This window comes from Oncorhynchus nerka, linkage group LG14 (genome assembly GCF_034236695.1).
Source record: "Oncorhynchus nerka isolate Pitt River linkage group LG14, Oner_Uvic_2.0, whole genome shotgun sequence".
In the NCBI taxonomy this organism is placed as follows: domain Eukaryota; kingdom Metazoa; phylum Chordata; class Actinopteri; order Salmoniformes; family Salmonidae; genus Oncorhynchus; species Oncorhynchus nerka.
Window position 1 is genome coordinate 59,400,651 of NC_088409.1, and position 19,417 is coordinate 59,420,067.

At 44.1% G+C, this 19,417-nt stretch overlaps 1 protein-coding gene across 2 annotated transcripts in view; it reads right to left on the reverse strand.

Moving 5' to 3' along the window:
- LOC115141557 (RNA-binding protein Nova-1-like) overlaps positions 1 to 19,417 on the reverse strand; it is a 60,392-nt gene that overhangs the window by 36,620 nt on the left and 4,355 nt on the right. For both annotated transcript variants that reach the window (XM_029680530.2, XM_029680529.2), the window contains one exon: positions 12,884 to 13,027. In XM_029680530.2, coding sequence (XP_029536390.1) covers positions 12,884 to 13,027 — 144 coding nt within the window. The remainder of the gene's footprint in view (positions 1 to 12,883; positions 13,028 to 19,417) is intronic.

The following is a 19,417-nucleotide window of genomic DNA, read 5'->3' on the forward strand; positions in this document are numbered from 1 at the left end:
GCTCGGCATCTGACCGTAAGGCGCTGCAGAGTGTAGTGCGTACCCCCAGTGCATCACTGGGGCCAAGCTTCCTGCCATCCAGGACCTATATAATAGGCGGTGTCAGAGGAAAGCCCATAAAATTGTCATAGACTCCTGTCACCCAAGTCATAGACCGTTTTCTCTGCTACCGCACGGCAAGCGGTACTGGAGAGCCAAGTCTTGGACCAAAAGGCTCCATAACAGCTTCTACCCCCAAGCTATAAGACTGCTGAACAACTAATCAAATGGCCACTGGACTATTACATTAACCCCCCCCCCCCCTCCTCCATTTGTTTTGTACACTGATGCTACTCACTGTTTATTATCTATGCATAGTCACTTCACCCCTAACTACATGTACAAATTACCTCAACTAACCTGTCCCCCTGCACACTGACTCTGTACCGGTACCGGTGTTACTTGTAATTATTTTTGTAATTATTTCTTTACTTCAGTTTATTTGGTAAGTACTTTCTTAAACTCTGCACTGTTGGTTAAGGGCTTGTAAGTAAGCATTTCACGGTAAGGTTTACACTTGTTCTATTCGGCACATGTGACAAATAAAGGTTGCCTTGATTTGAATGCACTCTCGCTCTCTCCTAAACACACAGACTGTCACACTCACTGGAGTGTCAAATAGACAGCTACGTGTCAGTCAATATGTTGTGAAATAGTTCAACAACCTCATGGTACAGGCAGGAATGCATGTGTTAGAAACCATGGAAAGAATTCTCAAGTGGAGAACACTACTCGTAAAGATTCTACCGCTGAATACTGTATGTGGATCTTTCAAATGTGGTTCAGCATGAGAACGCCAAAGACTTGAGATTTAAAAAAGTAAGGAACTTGTATGTCGGCCCTGTTTTAAAGAACATAAATGGTTAAAGAAAAGTGTGATAAATAAAAACATATACCAATTTAATTTAAGGACCAAAAAACTGACAGCTGTGCCATATAAATTGCAAAATAGTTGGGAAGAGATTTTCGATGTACCCATTCCATGGCACATGGTTTATATATTTACATTTACATTTAAGTCATTTAGCAGACGCTCTTATCCAGAGCGACTTACAAATTGGTGCTTTCACCTTATGACATCCAGTGGAGCAGCCACTTTACAATAGTGCATCTAAATCTTTTAAGGGGGGGGGGGTGAGAAGGATTACTTTATCCTATCCTAGGTATTCCTTAAAGAGGTGGGGTTTCAGGTGTCTCCGGAAGGTGGTGATTGACTCCGCTGAATTGATACGCAAAACAACGCCGGATTCAAAACTTCAAATTTTTCAATATAAATTTCTATACAAAATTCTTGCAACTAATAGAATGTTATATATACGGGGATACAATCTTCCCAGCTCTGCAGATTCTGCTGTGAGGAGGCAGAGTCATTAGATCATTTATTTTGGTATTGTCCATATGTAGCTCATTTTTCGTCACAGGGCCAGGAATGGCTGAAGAATTGCAACATTTGCCTAGAACTAACGCTGCAGATAGCAATACTGGGTGATTTGAAAAGCCATGGTAAATCAATCAATAATATAATAATTATTTTAGCAAAAATGTTTATTTTTAATTTACAATCTGTAGAAGCTATGAGAATAGAAAGATTCAATTCATTTGTGAAGCATCACAGCACAGTTGAAAAATATATGGCAAGTAGAAGTCTGAAATGGATGATGTTGATAGACAGATGGGAGGGGTTGAGTGGAGCTGGAGGGTGGGACTAATAACAAGATAAACAATGTAGGGCATAAGGGATCTGTAGAATGTATATAGGTTCGGAGCTTTTGTGAAATAGCATAGTTACAAATAGAAATCAAACTGGATGGACATCAGAAATAGAGGAAGGACTAAGAACAAACAAGAGAGAACTATTGTAAAGTAGACTGTGTCTGTAGAGTGTGTATAAGATGTATGGATTGAAGGTAGAAGCAGAAGTGTTTATTAGTTTACTCCAATTGGGGGATCGGCGGTAGGGTTTGCGGGGAATAATAATAAAGGTATATTCTTTTAAAAAGTATGTATGTCTATATAGGTATGTGTATGTATATATGTGTATATATATGCATGCGTGTATGGATACATATATTTACCCAAAAAATATGGGGGATTGGATATGATGCAGACAATTACATTGGAAGCAACATTCTTTCCGCAATATTAAGCTGATCCACCCTCCCCCAAAAAAAAGAACAAAAAAAAGACTTGAGTTTATGGTTCAAGGAGAGTCGTAGGGGCTTTTCCCAGGAACTTGTCATGGTTAAAATGCTGCCTTCCTACCTCTCTCCCCCCTTTCTCTCTCTTTGCCTGTTGGCAGACGGACAGACGATCCCCTGTCCCCTCACATCCCGGGTAGAGGTGTAAGGCGCTATAGCGCGCGGCTCTAGAAAGAGGCTCTGAAAAGCAGCCTTCTCCTCTCCTCTCGCACCTGCCAGGAAGAGGAGGGGTGGGGGGGGGGGCAGAAGGCTGGGATTGCACGTGCGGCCCATGGGCGACCCTGGCCTGAGCTACCTCTCGTAGGTCTCTCTGTGTTTAGACTAAAGACATAATCGGCAGGACTATAATTATGCAGAGGAGAGCGTCTGACTCAACTAAAAAAATGAATAGGAGGACACCATTCCTACTCTCTCCTTTCAACTCTACCTCTTTCTACGGATCTCTTTTACTCTCTTTCTCTCTCTCTCTCTCTCTCTCTCTCTCTCTCCCTGATTTATGGGAGCAGTATCCCCTTTCAGTCTGTCTTTTTGGGGGGTGTTTGTGTGGTTCCAACAGCGGAGTGAGAAAATAGCAATTAGCTATCAGCAAAACAACAATTAGCAATGTCTTTAGTGACTAACGGGATCAAGGTTTCACCCGTCTTTACTTATGAAGTGGAGCTGAGGCTGCTGCTCTAGGAGTGACATGAAAAACTCACTCACAGTAAAGCATCCTCATCCATCCATGATGTCATTATCATTCATCAAAACCATATGGCGTTGGATGGCTATGATTTCAACTTCCCAAAAAAATGAGGTGTTTCATAAACAGCCTCACCAATTCATGCACTGCAAACACTGTTTCCATATATCTCCTGGTGAATGCACCAATTTGTAAGTCGCTCTGGATAAGAGCGTCTGCTAAATGACTTAAATGTAATGTAAATGTAATCTCCTCCAACATCGTAAATCATCATATAGTGTATTTCTGGTTAGAGTTGATAAAAACGGTCTAAAATGATCATCTAGAGTGTGTCATGCAAGGGAAGAACAAGACCCCAGAATGTAGACGCCACCCATCATCAGACGCAGGTCAAGGGTTATAAAACCCATCAAGCTCTCATCACAAGCCCTCTCAGGGCTCCAGCAGCCATGTGACAATGGTTCCGGCTGTCTCGTGACGTGGCTGGACACCAAATGTACTGACCCCAGCCAACACACCCACAGCCCTGCTCCCCTGCCCCGTTGCCCCCTAACGAGAACCCTCTGTAGGGTCACAGTTAATTAGCGCTCCCCGTTCTGCCGCAATTAAAGCGAGAGTACAGATTGTGTGTTGAAGGGGCCGTTCCAACAACTAATGGCTTTGGGGACCGACCAACCGGAGGGGAAATTAATCACAGAGAGGGGGTGAGGATATAGGGGGTTGGGGCGGGGCGGACCCGGGGTGTGAAGGGGGGAGCTTTTCACTGGAGATTAGAGATAATGGAGGGACAGGGGGCGGAGCTAGAGGCAGCTGTGGAACCTCGTCTTTTTCTAGGGGGGAGATGGGGGGGTATGGGGGGCAAGTAGGAAGGGGCACAGGGGAGCTTTGTCCCCATGTAAGAGATTAGGTCTGTAAAGAAGGAGGAAAAATCCTCTACCGGGCCAGCTCTCCTTTTCAATGAACTTCTTTGTCAGCGCTCACCTTCCATTTTAAAGGGAATGCAACCTCCACACAAAGCAGCGCTCCATTGTCAGGCAGTAAAAGTGCAGCATGGTCCTTTATGACCTTCCACTTCTTCCTCCTGAGAGTTGCGGTATACACTCTCTTTTCCTCAGACAGAGTCTCCACCCACGGCAAGGACACTAGGAGATTCAGACCCTTGCTTCTAACCATCCCCCATTCTGCAACGGGGGATATCTCCATGACAATCATAAACGCTAAGTGTCATTGTTGTCAGGTCGACCGATTATGATTTTTCAACGCCGATACCGATTATTGGAGGACCAAAAAAGGCGATACCGATTAATCGGCCGATTTGTATTTATTTATTTGTAATAATGACAATTACAACAATACTGAATGAACACTTATTTAAACTTAATATAATACATCAATACAATCAATTTAGCTTCAAGTAAATAATGAAACATGTTCAATTTGGTTTAAATAATGCAAAAACAAAGTGTTGGAGAAGAAAGCAAAAGTGCAATATGTGCTATGTAAGAAAGCTAACGTTTCAGTTCCTTGCTCAGAACATGAGAACATATGAAAGCTGGTGATTCCTTTTAACATGAGTCTTCAATATTCCCAGATAAGAAGTTTTAGGTTGTAGTTATTATAGGAATTATAGGACTATTTCCCTCTAAACCATTTGTATTTCATTAACCTTTGACTATTAGATGTTCTTATAGGCACTTTAGTATTGCCAGTGTAACAGTATAGCTTCCGTCCCTCTCCTCGCTCCTCCCTGGGCTCGAAACAGCAACACAACGACAACAGCCACCATCGAAGCAGCGTTACCCATGCAGAGCAAGGGGAACAACTACTCGAAGGTTCAGAGCAAGTGACGTTTGAAACACTATTAGCGCGCGCTAACTAGCTAGCCATTTCACTTCTATTACACCAGCCTCATCTCGGGAGTTGATAGGCTTGAAGTCATAAACAGCGCAATGCTTGATGCACAACGAAGAGCTGCTGGCAAAACGCACGAAAGTGCTGTTTGAATTAATGTTTACGCGCCTGCTTCTGCCTACCACCGCTCAGTCAGATACTTAGATACTTGTATGCTTGTATGCTCAGTCAGATTATATGCAACGCAGGATACGCTAGATAATATCTAGTAATATCATCAACCATGAGTAGTCAACTAGTGATTAGGATTGATAGTTTTTTATAAGATAAGTTTAATGCTAGCTAAACTTACCTAAATAAATAGACAAATCGGCACCCCAAAATACCGATTTCCGATTGTTATGAAAACTTGAAATTGGCCCCAATTAATCGGCCATTCTGATTAATCGGTCAACCTCTAGTTGTGAGTGTGCAATCACAGGAGACTATGCTCGGGGCCCAATGTTGTCGAATCTAAAAAGGCATCGAAACAATCCAGTTCTGTTCTCAAGGAAGTACTTGAATAAAAGGTGTTGTGTTTTTACTTCCCATCCTTTCCCAAGCGCACAGAAACGAATGTTCGCTACCCATTGGTTCCCTGAATCTGTGCGCCCTCGATGTGAGTCGAACAACGGAGAGTTGAAGATGAGCTGCGCAGCCGCATTCCCACTTCACTCTCCTCTCCTCTAGCAGAGACACAAGGTCAGAAGTGACAGACATCTTCCTCTTCTTGCTACACCTGCTGGGGCGGGTAGGGAAGAGGAGGGGGAGGAGGGAGATGGCGAGGAGGAGGAGGGGAGAGGGCTCTGTTGCTTGGGGAACTGTCACTTTCATTCTGATCACCAAGGCAACCGGGTGTGCGGCGCAGTCCCACAAAACCCGCTTTGTTTTGGGAGTTGGAGTACGAGGGGCGTGTTGTCTCCTGCTTTGTACCTCGAGAACACCGTACACACGTATACACACCCAAGCATGCATGCACACCAGTGGAGGCTTCTGAGGGGAGGACGGCTCATAATAATGGCTGAAACGGAGCATATGGAATGGCATCAAACACATGAAACCATGTATTTGATACCATCCGACTAATTCCGCACCAGCCATTACCAGAAGCCCGTCCTCCCAAATGAAGGCACCACCAACCTCCTGTGATCGAACACAGGCAGTCGCTCTCTGTCTCCCTTTCAGCTCTCTAATATATCACAATTCTTCCAATATCATCCCATCCGCTCAATTCAGATCACAAAGCAAGTCAATTGTGGTGGTGATTCAGACATCTCAGTGGGTGGGGCTGAGCTTTGTGACAACATGTTTCAGGAGAGAACATGTCAAGTCCTCTCTCCTCTCCCTAACTTGACTCTGTTATTGAAGCCAGAATGTTTGTTGTCTCCTATACTGTCAGTCATGGCGTGTTCCACAGTAACCCCCCCCTCTTTTTGTCTGAAGAGGCAAACCTTGTTGCTTAGCCAAGCAAACCTAAATAAAGACCACTGACTTTTCTGATAAACTCACAGAAAATATGCAGCTGATGACAAGATGAGAAGAGATAGGCAAGCGGTTGTCTGTTGTCCATCAACTATATTCTGCTGACTTTAGCAGGGTTGTACACAACAACAACATATATTGTGATTATATCAAATCATACTCATGGCATTGACAAGACATGGAGAGTGAGTTGCATTATTTGATTAACTGCTAGGATAGTACAATGAGTTAGAAAGCCTGGATTTGTATCTCCTTAGATAATAGATTTCAGTGGAGGCTGGTGGGAGGAGCAATAGCAGGCCAGGCTCATTGTAATGACTGGAATGGAATCAGTGGAACGGAGTCAAACGTGGTTTCCATATGTTTGATCTGTTTGATACGGTTCCATGTATTCCATTCCAGCCGTTACAATGAGCCTGTCCTCCTATAGCTCCTCCCACCAGCCTCCACTGGTAGAATTACTGTAGCTATCAAACTTATACGACACAACCAAACATGAGCTCAAGCTAGCAACCAAACAAATGCATTACATTCAAAAACTGATACAACTGTAGTCCAGTTCTAAAGGCCTGCCTGCACACACACCACGCACGCTACACCACACCACACACCACACCACACACACTACATCACACACCACACACACCACGCACGCTACACTACACCACACCACACACCACACACACCACGCACGCTACACCACACCACACACACTACATCACACACCACACACCACACACGGTCTGACATGACCCTCTTGAGGCAGATGGGAGACCAACTCGCTCACCCTTTCCCCCACCCTTGAGGGGCTGAGCGGTCACAATGTCAAAGACTCTATTGTCATTAATAGTGGCCCACCACTCTCTATTGTCCCTGACAGTTTGGGGCCATCATTGACCATTCAAACCACTGGATATTCAGTCCACTGGATATTCAAATCACTGCATATTCAATCTACTGGATATTGCTTTCCTTCATCCCTCTCTCTTTCACGCTCTCATTCCCTTTCTCCCTCCCATTCTCTCTGTTCCCCCAATCTGTCACATACACATTTCCACCTCTAATTAACGCACACCTCTCTCCTTCCACTTTCACTTCATCCCTTTCATACAGCTTCTCTCTCAGAAACCTCATCCATTCATACAGCTTCTCTCTCAGAAACCTCATCCACTCATACAGCTTCTCTCTCAGAAACCTCATCCATTCATACAGCTTCTCTCTCAGAAACCTCATCCACTCATACAGCTTCTCTCTCAGAAACCTCATCCACTCATACAGCTTCTCTCTTAGAAACCTCATCCATTCATACAGCTACTTACTCAAAAACAAAAAACCCAGAGCCATATCTTTCCTTGTGCCTTCAACCATAGATATGAATATACCTACATCAACACCCTCCAACAAACAGGCTCTAGTGCAGATTAGTCCTATGTAGGTCTGGGCCTCTTTAGGCCAGGCAGTAGCAGTTGTTGCATAGTCCCAGAGAGGAGACAGCACAGCTGGGGCAGAGCTTTGTCATGCCAGCACAAAGGAATGATTGAGGCGGGCTATTTTCGACTCCCCTCGTACATAATCGGCCTGTAACAAAAGCCCCCGTCCCTCTCTGCCAGCCAGCCCGGCTACAGCCAATCCCAGGATAGCTCTGGTCTGTCTACAGTGCCGGCAACCACAGAGGTGTATTCTGATTGGTTGCCAGGTCTGATGGTGTTGTGATTGGCAGGTGCCTTGTGGAGTGGGATTCACAGGGTCAGATATCCCCCATTTAGACACAGAAAAGGATCCTATTCAAAGATTCTTAAAAGAAATTAGATAATGACTGGATTCACTGTCCCCTGCATTCTTTTCCCGGAGAGAATATTTGAAAAATGAGCTTTAAACAAGTCTTGTTGCATGACTTAAAAAAAAAAAAAAACTTGTTTCATGACATAAAATTTCAGCTGGAATGATGCCCCCCGTTTGGTTTTTATTCAAGCACTTTCATTGCTCTTTTTTAACTCTAACTTAGGTGTGAGTTATCAGACTAACTGGCTGTGGTGGCGCAGGGGGAGTCTGGGGGGATATGAGTAACTGTGTGATAAAATTCACCGGGTGGAAAAAGATGACTGCCTCTCTTCCCTTAGCCTTTCTCTGCACACTTAGTCACAGTTCTCATTTCCAGAAGTAAACACAGGGGGGGGGGGAGCAGGCGGGCATGGTGTATTACACTGCAGACCCTGCTCCCACTCCCAGCACAATTGATCTGTGGGATATATTGGTGGAAGTATATTTATGGCCGGTCCCAGTTTGCTCTTTTTTATTATTATATCTGATTAAAAAGCTGGAGCACATGGAGCCGGCAAAGCTCCAGCACCCTAGAGACTGAAGAGATCAGGGAGAGAGAGAACAAAGGATACAAGATGAATGAGAGATCAAAACAGTGAGGAGACTTGGAAGACGAAAGAGAGAGCGGTAGCTAATGAGAGAGAGAGCGAGAGAGAAAGCAAGAGAGAGAGAGAGAGAGAGAGCGCGCGAGAGAGCTGCAAAATTGGATAGCTGCAAAGGGTAGGAGGGAAGAAGAGAGATTGGGGTGAATGCATGTGGGTATACATGTCTGCAGGTAGCTACAATGTCCTGCACTCCACTCTGGATGTGGCTATTAGATTGATTAGCCATGCCTTTCTTGGCTGGGCAGGGTGATTGATGTGGCCTGACGCAGGCTGTAGCAGAGGTGAGTGAAGCCTCGGGGTTAGTTACACAAGTCAGCTGGCTGATGGAGTGGACAGGGAAGCATACAAAATGTCCAGCAAACTGAATACGTCACAAAAATAGCTGTCGTACGGTCAATAAAGGCCACCTTGATAATCCCAGAAAACCATTCAAATCAAAACAATAACCTGGTGAAGATAATGTGGATGATGAGGCTGATAAGTAGTAGTTTAATCATCCTCATTCTAATCCTCCCTGTGCTCCTGTGTGTGCTGCCTGCCTGTGACGTGACAGCCCCATGGTGGCATGGTAGGCTGCGCAGTGATTGCTCAGGCACTGACTGGCACCGAGGAATTATTCAGCCAGTCGGCCATTCGTTGGCTTGACGGTGACGTCACACATGATGGAAAACAAAAACAAAGCCAGTGGGATCAGGGGGACCTTCTCTGTCCCCACGGTGACGCGGGACACCCTGTCACCAGCCTGTGATCCTCTACTGCTGGCGACACTGTCACTAATGGTGCTCAACAAAGACCCTCTACATACTAGGCTGACATGCACACAGGCACTGAGTATAGCTAGATAGCATTGACCTAGCATCAGCCATGTGCTGTGGATTTCATGATATTGTTTTAAAATGGAGATGGAGTGTATTAAAATGAGAATTGCTGCTTTTGTGGAGGCTGCTGAGGGGGAGGACGGCTCATAATAATGGCTGGAATGGAGCAAATGGAATGGCATCAAATCATATGTTTGATGTATTTGCTACCATTCCACCATTCCGCTCCAGCCATTACCACAAGCCCGTCCTCCCCAATTAAGGTGCCACCAACCTCATATGAGCTGTACATGTATGCCAGTGGCATAATGTTGGGAATGGTGGATATGGGAACATTTTCTATGTTTTCTAAAAGTAATCAATGACAGAAATCATTAACAGTTCATGGCACAGCTATCTCGGCCCAATCAAACTGGCCAGTCTCTAGGTGTGTGTTCACAGAGAATAACTTCAAAAGACAGTCAAAATAGTGGTATCCTTCTACCATTAGCCTTAAAATGCCCCATCCCATATCTAACTACTCCCCTGGACAGCATCACTTCCTGGAATAAAACTACTTCCTGGAACATGGCTGACCAGAAATGAAAAGGGAGAGTGCAGTCTAGATAATGACAACACAACTTCATATTAATAGTGAAGGTCTTGGTTAGGCAGCACAGCACATCAAACTATACATTCATCACAATATTTCTGAAATTCAGTCAGAATCAACATAATAATAATTGTATTTAGATGATATACTGAATTAACTGAATAACTGAATTAAACCACAGACGGTAATAATGATTCAATCTAGAAAATAGACCGTAAATGAAAACAAACAGGAAACTCATTTCAGCCAGACGAGTTGGATATGCAATATTGCGGCTTTTCATCTTTCAGTCAAAAAGCTTATAGACTAAGCGGCTCGGAAGGGAAAAATCTGTGATGTTGATAATGCTTTGGTGGAGGGGGGAGGGGGAGGGGGTTGGCTAGGTATTAAATCCTGAAAACTGCAATCATGACAGAGGATTAAGACAAAGCTTCAACATGGTGCCACGCTCCAGCGATACAGAGGGACAGGGGAAGATCAGTGAGCGGTTGGTCGGGACAAACTAAACGTGGAGGGAGTCCACGTTTAGGAACAAATGACAAGACTGTCTCTCACTTAAAAGGAGAGTTCTTTATCCTTCCACCATCACCTTTGAGCCCCATTAAACCGTCCCTGTGGTGATGTCATACTGGGAGGTCTTCCTAAGGGATGGGGTGTCACAGGGGCAAACATTTGTAGGTGGTAACCTGTAGGTGGGTTCATGGGTCAAAGACATGTTAAGGCTGTGGTCTTTATGAACCATGTGTTCATAAGCATTTGTATCTCCCAAATTTGACGCAAAATGGTCCTCATATTAAAGGTGGGAAGAGACGCCACCACCGTTCTCTTGACCTACTTACAGTCTCTGGAGACAGTAGACAGCTTCCAAAGACTGGAGAGGTGACCCAGAACAAGTAAGCTCATCACCTGGATGATAATTGGACTGGAAAACACCTAGCTATCTTCTTGTATTCCTTAGCCGGTAGCTAACATATGAAAGCGAACGAGCACATAGCGCCTTGAGGCTAATTGCCATCTGAGGGCATGACATTAGAAATGTTGATGTTGACTTTCTTAATCCGTTTCTGGCATTTCTCAAACTTCAATATCACATAGAGCATGAGAAAGAAAAGCCTGATCATTTCCAATTGCACTCTGGATGCGATAGCTAATGTCTTAATATCTTTATTCCACTTGTGATCCCCAAAGAAAGAGTAATGGATGACACGAGTGGCTGCAGCATCCTTTACCTTCTCTCCCTATCGGCCCAGACACCTGCAGGTATGAGCAATGATGCTGTCATACAGAGATTTTTTTTCAGCCTTTGTAAAATAGAGCAGCGGACCTCCACTCTGCCGACGCAAGGTCGCAGTAAAATATGGTCGCTACTTTCCAGTAAATGTCGCAGGGGCCTGTATTTGCAAGGGGCTGTATCTAATAAATCTTGGCTCCTATAATAATGAATGGTTGCCTGTCTTGGCCCAATACTGCTGTGGCCAACTAATTGGTTGGCAATGAAATGCTGGCGAGGCACTATCCCAGGATGAATTGAAGGAGCACGTCTTGTGCCTTGGGACAGAGTCTCATGCACTACACAGCCATTCCTTCTGGCTTGACTCTACTTTTCCCCCCATCATTCCCCACGGCACCCACCTTGCCCAGCGCCTACCTCCGTGCCCCCCTGGTGAAACCCCAGACGGGACATCGCAGCAGGTGGACCTTTTGATTTGTCAGCCAGGAAGAGCAGCGCCGGTGCTCATTTGCATACAGATGCCTCCTTCAGTACAGAGGAAGGACACCCCCTCCCCCCCACACAGTTCCTCTATACCCCCCACCTCCATACCCCCCCCCCCTGCACTCCCCCAAGACGACAGAAAAGGGCCTTTACAGCCATCTCTTTCATTTTCTTTATTTTCTTTCCCTTTCACTCTTTCCCTCTCTCTTTCTGTGGTCCTTTTCAATCTCTATCTCAACAAGGCCGTTCTCAACATCAGATCACTGGTTACTGCCAATTCCAATAAGGGAGGAGGGTTTGGGATGTTTTGGGGAGTCGAGGGTGGTGGGGATCTCGCACCTTGCATCTGCTCTAGCTGGCTGGAGTATGGGGTCTTCAGTCCCAGGGAGAGGAGATACAACAGAGATGGCCTGTTCTATTGACAGGGCTAGCAGTAGAAGGATGTACAGGGAATTACAATGCTCTTCTAACAAGGAGCCCAACATCTGAAACAGATTGCACCTTCTCCCATTTCACATGTCCAGACAAGAATCCCATTGAGTGCGATAGAGATATAACATGTACAGCGATTGGTTCGTCTCATAATTTCAATGTATCCCTTCCTGCCTGTGAAGTTCAGAGCAAATTCTCATCGAGCACACAAGCTCCTTCACTGACAGGCTGGGCACACAGCTGAGGCGCATCTCATGTGTCTAGCCGTGCAAAAACGTCATGTCATGAAGGAATTAAGAGTTTAGGCAAATACAATTTCACCTTTAACTAACCCTTTAATCCTGTATCTGTGGCGAACTTGACTCTGTGTTCACTCGCATGTCCCTATGTGATCCACGGCTGCATTGAGCCCTGACAGAGGCCATGTCTGTTACCCAGTGGAATCAGGTTCCAGACACAACACGTCTGGGAAAGGGGAAGCCTCTTTGAGGGGCAGAGGTCAATAAATAAATACATATAGGAGACTCCTGAAATAAGCTCATTTATATTGAAAGATCTCTAAAATACAACGTCATTGATTGAAATATAGCAGTGGTCAACGAGCACTCACCAGGGTAGAAGTCCTTGGATTTGGACAGTTTGATGGTGGCGCCGGTCTCTTTCTGCAGCTGGACGATGGTCTGTCCTCCCTTGCCAATGATTGAGCCGGCCGCATAGCTGGGGATCAGCACCTTCAGGAAGTACTCACCTTCCTCTGCAGGCAGGAAACGGAAAAAGAAAGTGAGAATGTACTACACTCAGGTAGGTGATCAATCTACCTATACTAAAATCGCACAGCCACTATCATCCATCTCTGTTTTGCACAGTCCCCCCCCCTTCTCCCCCTCAACCAATCCATTCATCTTTCAGGCATCCTTAAACTCTACAGAAAATCATCTTAGTGCATGATTAGATTATGACGACAATCCACAACAACTATCCTCTTTCTATGCATTTACAGCCGTAAATCATTTCACAAATTGATTTAATCTCATTTTAGCGTTTCACAGAAGTATCTGCTCTTTGTCATCATCTTGGCAGACCGTTATTAATAAAGGGCTATGGGATTTGTTAAATCTAATCAAATAGATGTAATGCTTTTGGAAACACACTCACAAATTGCATAACCATACTCCCATATTTATATCATCTACCCCCTACAGTCTGGTTTCCATAAATGTCCCTTACACTTTGGCCAGTTTCAAAACTACTGTACACATAACAGGGAAAACTTGTACACTGCTCTCAGCTCCTGTTCTTCCGCCCACCCTCCTTGGATATAGGACAAAACAAGAAGACACACAGGCTACTGTAGTAGGAACACAACTGAAACATCAAAAGCTTGAAGACATGAAGGCGTTGCTTCAAAGTGGGCAAATGGGGGGTTTAGCAGCAGAGAGGAAACAAAGCTACCCACCCCCTTTCGGAAACAAAAGTGCCTTTGTTCTGTATGGCGATGGCTACCTGCCTGCTGAAGCGTCCACATGCTTCCTATCCAAAACAGTTCAGTGATTGGTCAACAGTAGGGATTCTTCAATTAAGTGTTTGTTGCCATTCAACGATAGACGACTCATTTTCATGAACATTTTTTAACTTGAGAAATACTGCACCAAACATCCTAGTTAGATGTAAAATTGTGCGACTAAGATCTCCAAAATAAATGAATAGGTTGAGGAAGTGTATACTGGCTATGGCATCTCAAGATGGAGAAACTTTTATATTGTCGCTTTTTGCTAGTTTTTCAAGTGGTCGAGCACACTCACATACCTAGGCGCCAGCCGAACCGAAGCATGCGGAAGCCTTAAGCCAGCAACCGGCCATAGCCTCTTCCCTGACAGGGACTTTAAGGTCTATAGCTTCTTGCCTGAATGTGAATTTAAGGTCTATAGCGTCTTGCCTGACTGTGACTTTAAGGTCAATAGCGTCTTGCCTGACTGTGACTTTAAGGTCTATAGCTTCTTGCCTGAATGTGACTTTAAGGTCTACAGCCTCTTGCCTGACTGTGACTTTAAGGTCTATAGCCTCTTGCCTGACTGTGACTTTAAGGTCTATAGCCTCTTGCCTGACTGTGACTTTAAGGTCTATAGCCTCTTGCCTGACTGTGACTTTAAGGTCTATAGCCTCTTGCCTGACTGTGACTTTAAGGTCTATAGCCTCTTGCCTGACTGTGACTTTAAGGTCTATAGCCTCTTGCCTGACTGTGACTTTAAGGTCTATAGCCTCTTGCCTGACTGTGACTTTAAGGTCTATAGCCTCTTCCCTGACTGTGACTTTAAGGTCTATAGTCTCTTGCCTGACTGTGACTTTAAGGTCTATAGCCTCTTCCCTGGCTGGGACTTTAACCCTCAAACTACCGACTTGGGTCATTTGACCTCAAAGGCATACTTTTGACCATATCCCAAATGTGGTTTATTCTATTCTTATTTTTAATTTTATGAATTTGTCAATCAACTTTTTCTTAATACATCTAAATAATTGTTTAATATGTTATCCATGCCACCAGAGGGTGGAGGGGGAGCAGTATCAGTGATTTTGACCAGATAGACAGATCATCTGTAGAGATACAGCTCCCCATGTACTCACCTAAAATTGTACTTTTTTTATACCACGTATCGTATGACACTGTACAAAACCAAAATTACCTTATTTTTTGTGAATATAAAAATCTGCCAATGGTATACAAAGTCTGCCAATGGTGTAAATACTTGATAGAACTGTAATACAGAAATCCGATATGTTCTGAATCCCTTCAACCCTGTTCCTAGAGAGTTACCGTCCTGCGGGTTTTAGCTTCAATTCAAATCTAGCACACCTGACTCTAATAACGAGCTAGTTGATAAACTGAAGCAGGTTAGTTAGGAACTGGGTTGGAGATCCCTGTTCTAGGGCAAATCTAAAAAACTATTTATTTGGTTTCTCCAGAGACATAATAGTAAGCTAGACAAATCCTCAGAAGGTGGAGGAGGTCCTGTTGGAGTGATCTTAACCTGATAGACAGATCACCTGCAAAAATGGAGCACCTTATGTGCTTGGCTATGGTTATAACATGTAACTAGGTATGACCGTGTACAAAATCTAAATGACCTTAGACATATGCTTAGTTGCATTCAAAACAGCTCATAAAAGTACGTCAGTGGTATGAATGCTTGGTAGAATTATAACACAGAAACCAGCTAGCTCCCCCCTGAAAGTACACATAGTGCTGTATTGGTGTTTATTCTCTGAAAAATAGTTGTATAACATTTTTAATTTTTTTTATACAAATACCAGAATTCCTATGATACTCTACAATATTCTATATTTGTGCAACTTGTTATGGTTTTTTGGTTGCTATAACATTTATTTTGAAGTGACTTGAGGATTTGGGTATGCTTTTTGAAGCATCCTGCCAGAGGCCCTACCACTCCCATTGTTTCACTAGCAGTAATGTTAATGCTGGCTATGGGGTATGTAAATGAAGAAAACTAAGCCATATGTCTCTCAGGATCAATAGGTGAATTCCATTTCATCCCAAAAATGTAGCATATTTCAAATTTTGGTGGTGTACTGACAGACATTTTTACCACAAATATGACACAATTAATATTTACTTAACTGAATGATACTACAATCAAATTATGGTAAATCTGCTTTTCAGTGTTCATGTGGATGTGTATAACGCCATTTTTTACATCAGTTTTACAGATGCTAATGAACTGTACATTTTCTAAAATAACAGTCTGTTTTGGTAAAAAAAATATTAATATCTGAAAATAATAAAGTTGTTATTTTTCTATGAATGTTGCTTTTTCCAATAGTTTCTTCTTGGGGTCAAAATGACCCAAGTTGGTAATACGCGTATATAAAATATGTTGGTAGTTTGAAGGGTTAAGGTGACATTGTATCCCAGTATCTCAACCAGTCCTCTCGTCCTCTCTTAATATTCCACCACAAGTAATCCAGGTTGCCTCCCCCAAGGCGGCAGATATAAATAGGATTATTATTACGAGGGCATGGTTTTGTGTCACTTCACGACACACATGCACTGTTGATGTGCAAGCTACGCTATGGATGGAACATGCCATAATACCTGTTCCTTACTAACGCAACAGAAATCAATCCACTGTGCAAGATGTGGAGAAGGTGGTGGTGGTGGTGGGGGGGAGAACACTGAGTACCTTATAGAGCATTGGTTGAGGGAGATGGTGAGAGGGGTGCAGGCAGGCAGACATAAGAGGTTTTTGGCCTAGCTGGGGGAATCAGCAGCTAATTAAGAGAGTTCATTATCTTTCATCAAAACACTCACTGGTCCTGCTATAATCTCATTAATCGATGCACCCCCATTTGTTGTGTTTTCTGTGACTGTTTGTTTGTGGATGGCAGTGTGTGTGTGTGTCTGTGTCTGTGTGTGTGCAAAGAGTATGTTTGTTAGAAATATCATTTTCTCAGCACTGCTGTTCTCCTCAGCATTCTCCAAATCATAAAATTGCACCATTGGCACCATCTGGGACCTGGTCTGTTGAACCCACCCAACGGTGATGTACAGAGAGCGCTTTACACAAGGAGGAAATACGATACTTTCCGTTCTAACTGGGAGTAAGGTCATAGCAATGAAATCATGCATAGAGCTGGGATGGCCTTTTAAAGCAAGTTACAGAATTGTTTTCTCCCACACAGCAATGTCTGACAGTAAACCTGCTTGCACTGAGTATAAGAAACAGCAGAACTGCCTGCGTTCTGCATTGACCCAGATTCCCAATAAAGCCAAGACTGACCTCGTTTTGATTGGGATGGGTCTACTTTTAACCAGCCTCAATTAATAATGGAATGAATAAATAATATCAAACACAAACGGGTTCTGCTGCTGCACATGAACCCTCATACAAACTACACCATACAAGTACACAACACACACAAATACAACAAATACACACACAGACAGGTGGACATACATACATACATACATACATACTGTATATCCATATAAACATCTCATAAACAGTAAATACATGCCTTTCATAAACAGTGGGTCACTTTTATACATAGAAATGATTTCTAATTGTCTCTGTCTTTAATAATTTGTTATACAGATTTGCCTGTATCATGGCTAGTCCCAGTTGCTCAGATGATAAACCTGCATGCAGCCCGTACTAATCAAGCATGATGACTGCGCACAGTTGCTCGGCTACTCCTGTCTAGACAAGCACACATTCTACATCGATCTCTGATAGGTAAAAATAAAACCACTTGCCCTGTCAGATATATTTCCCAGGCGCTGTCAGAAAATAGCCAAGTCAGGCTAGGGCACAAGATCCTCAGATTGAATTAGTATGTTTTGTGAGAAGAGGCTTCATGCTGAACTGTTGTGGGTTTTAAATAATTGTCTGATGCATCCCAGTGAGGACTGTGGATGGATTGATTTAAATTAGCATAGACCTGAAAGAGATGTGATCCGCCCTGAGCAGATATTAGGCATCAGGATTGTGGTTCCTGGTTGCCAAGGGTCTTTGTTTTCTTTCCCCGCACACAACAAAAACAGGGACACATCCCAGCAGTTACAATTTCTGCCGGAACACAGTCATTTCCCCTCACTTGTCATTGCATAAGACTCAAAGGGATACGTCAAGATGTTGGCAATGAGGCCCTTTATCTACTTGTGGATACCATTTTTATGTCTCTGTGAGCAGTTTGAAGGAAGTTGCTAACTAGTGCTAGCGCAATTGCTAACTAGCATTAGCGCAATGACTGGAAGCCTATGGATATCTGCTAGCATGCTAGTTAGCATTGGCTTGCGAAACTACCTCTGGCTTCCTTCTTATTGGACACAGAGAGATGAAAATGGTATCCATTAGTTCCTCTGACTGGGGAAGTGCCCCTTTAATGGAGGAAAATCAGTCACCTATTCTCTGTGTGTGTGTTTTTATGCATGTTTGTGTATGCATGCGTATGTGTGTTTTAGAGAAATGCTTCCAACTCACCACTCCCAATGTGCTCTATTGGGAAAACAACAAATTGAGCCAGCTAGGTCAGAATGCATCCCACATGTCTTACTCCTAGTATGCTTGGCGTTGGATCAGTGTCATTCGTTCAAGTGTGTGTGTGTGTCATTATGTGTGTATGTAAGGGGTAGCTACAATAAATAATGAATAGGCATCTGACATAATAAACTAGTTTGTAAACACAGCAATCCGTTGCTAGGGGCTCCCAGGAGTCCTGGAGCCCAGAATAGGCTCCATCAGCCTGGACGGTTCAAATCTGGAGATCTGGTGTCGGCGGCTGGGTGGGATTCTGGGCTAGGCTAAAGCAATGGGGTGTTGGAAAAATGCAATTCACTTAAGCTGGGGAGATTGTGTGGGGGAGCGGGCCTTGGTCTCACCCTCCACTCCTTTTGTTCAAGTTAAATCTCCAAACCAGTTAGTGGACAACCACCTGTCTTGGTTCTATATGGGAGCTACTCTGAGTAAACCCTAGAACATGAATAAGACAAAATAAAAAAGTATTTAACATCTGTAGCCATTCTGTTGTCTGGGAGTGTTTTCAAGGTCACCAGTTAATCTGTATGAACCTCCTAGTGGCTGTCCTCTGTTTCTTATGTAGCCAGGCGCTTAATGTGTTTCGGTTTGGTAGCTTTTTCAAAATGTCACCCCTTCTAGTGTCCACTTTTGAGCCTTTCCGGACATGGCTATCTGAACTATGCTAATGCCCCGAGTGGCGCTCCTTCTCCAGCGCGTGAGTGTGTGAAAGGCGCTGTGCATTGTTCGTCGAGCACGGCTGTTTCGAGAGGGGGCTAGATCTTCCCCTCTGCATCGCTCTTTTCATCACTCTCATCCATATTCATCGCGAGGCCTCTCCTCCACTCAGCAACCCGCTGGAGGAGACAGGCGACTCCTGCGCCCAATTGTAAGCCACCATTTCACCCGCCCCAACTCAAACCCCGCCCTATACAATGGGATTTTTTTTTTTTGACGCAGTGCTTAAAAAAAACTGATGATGAAGAAGAAGCAGCTCCCCCTTCATGTTCATGGTAATCGATGGGCAGACACGGCTGCATATGCGGTTGCTGGGGGTAGGTAGTCAATGGCAGCTGGCGAATGATGAGGAGGTGGGTGGAGGTGGAGAGGAGGGA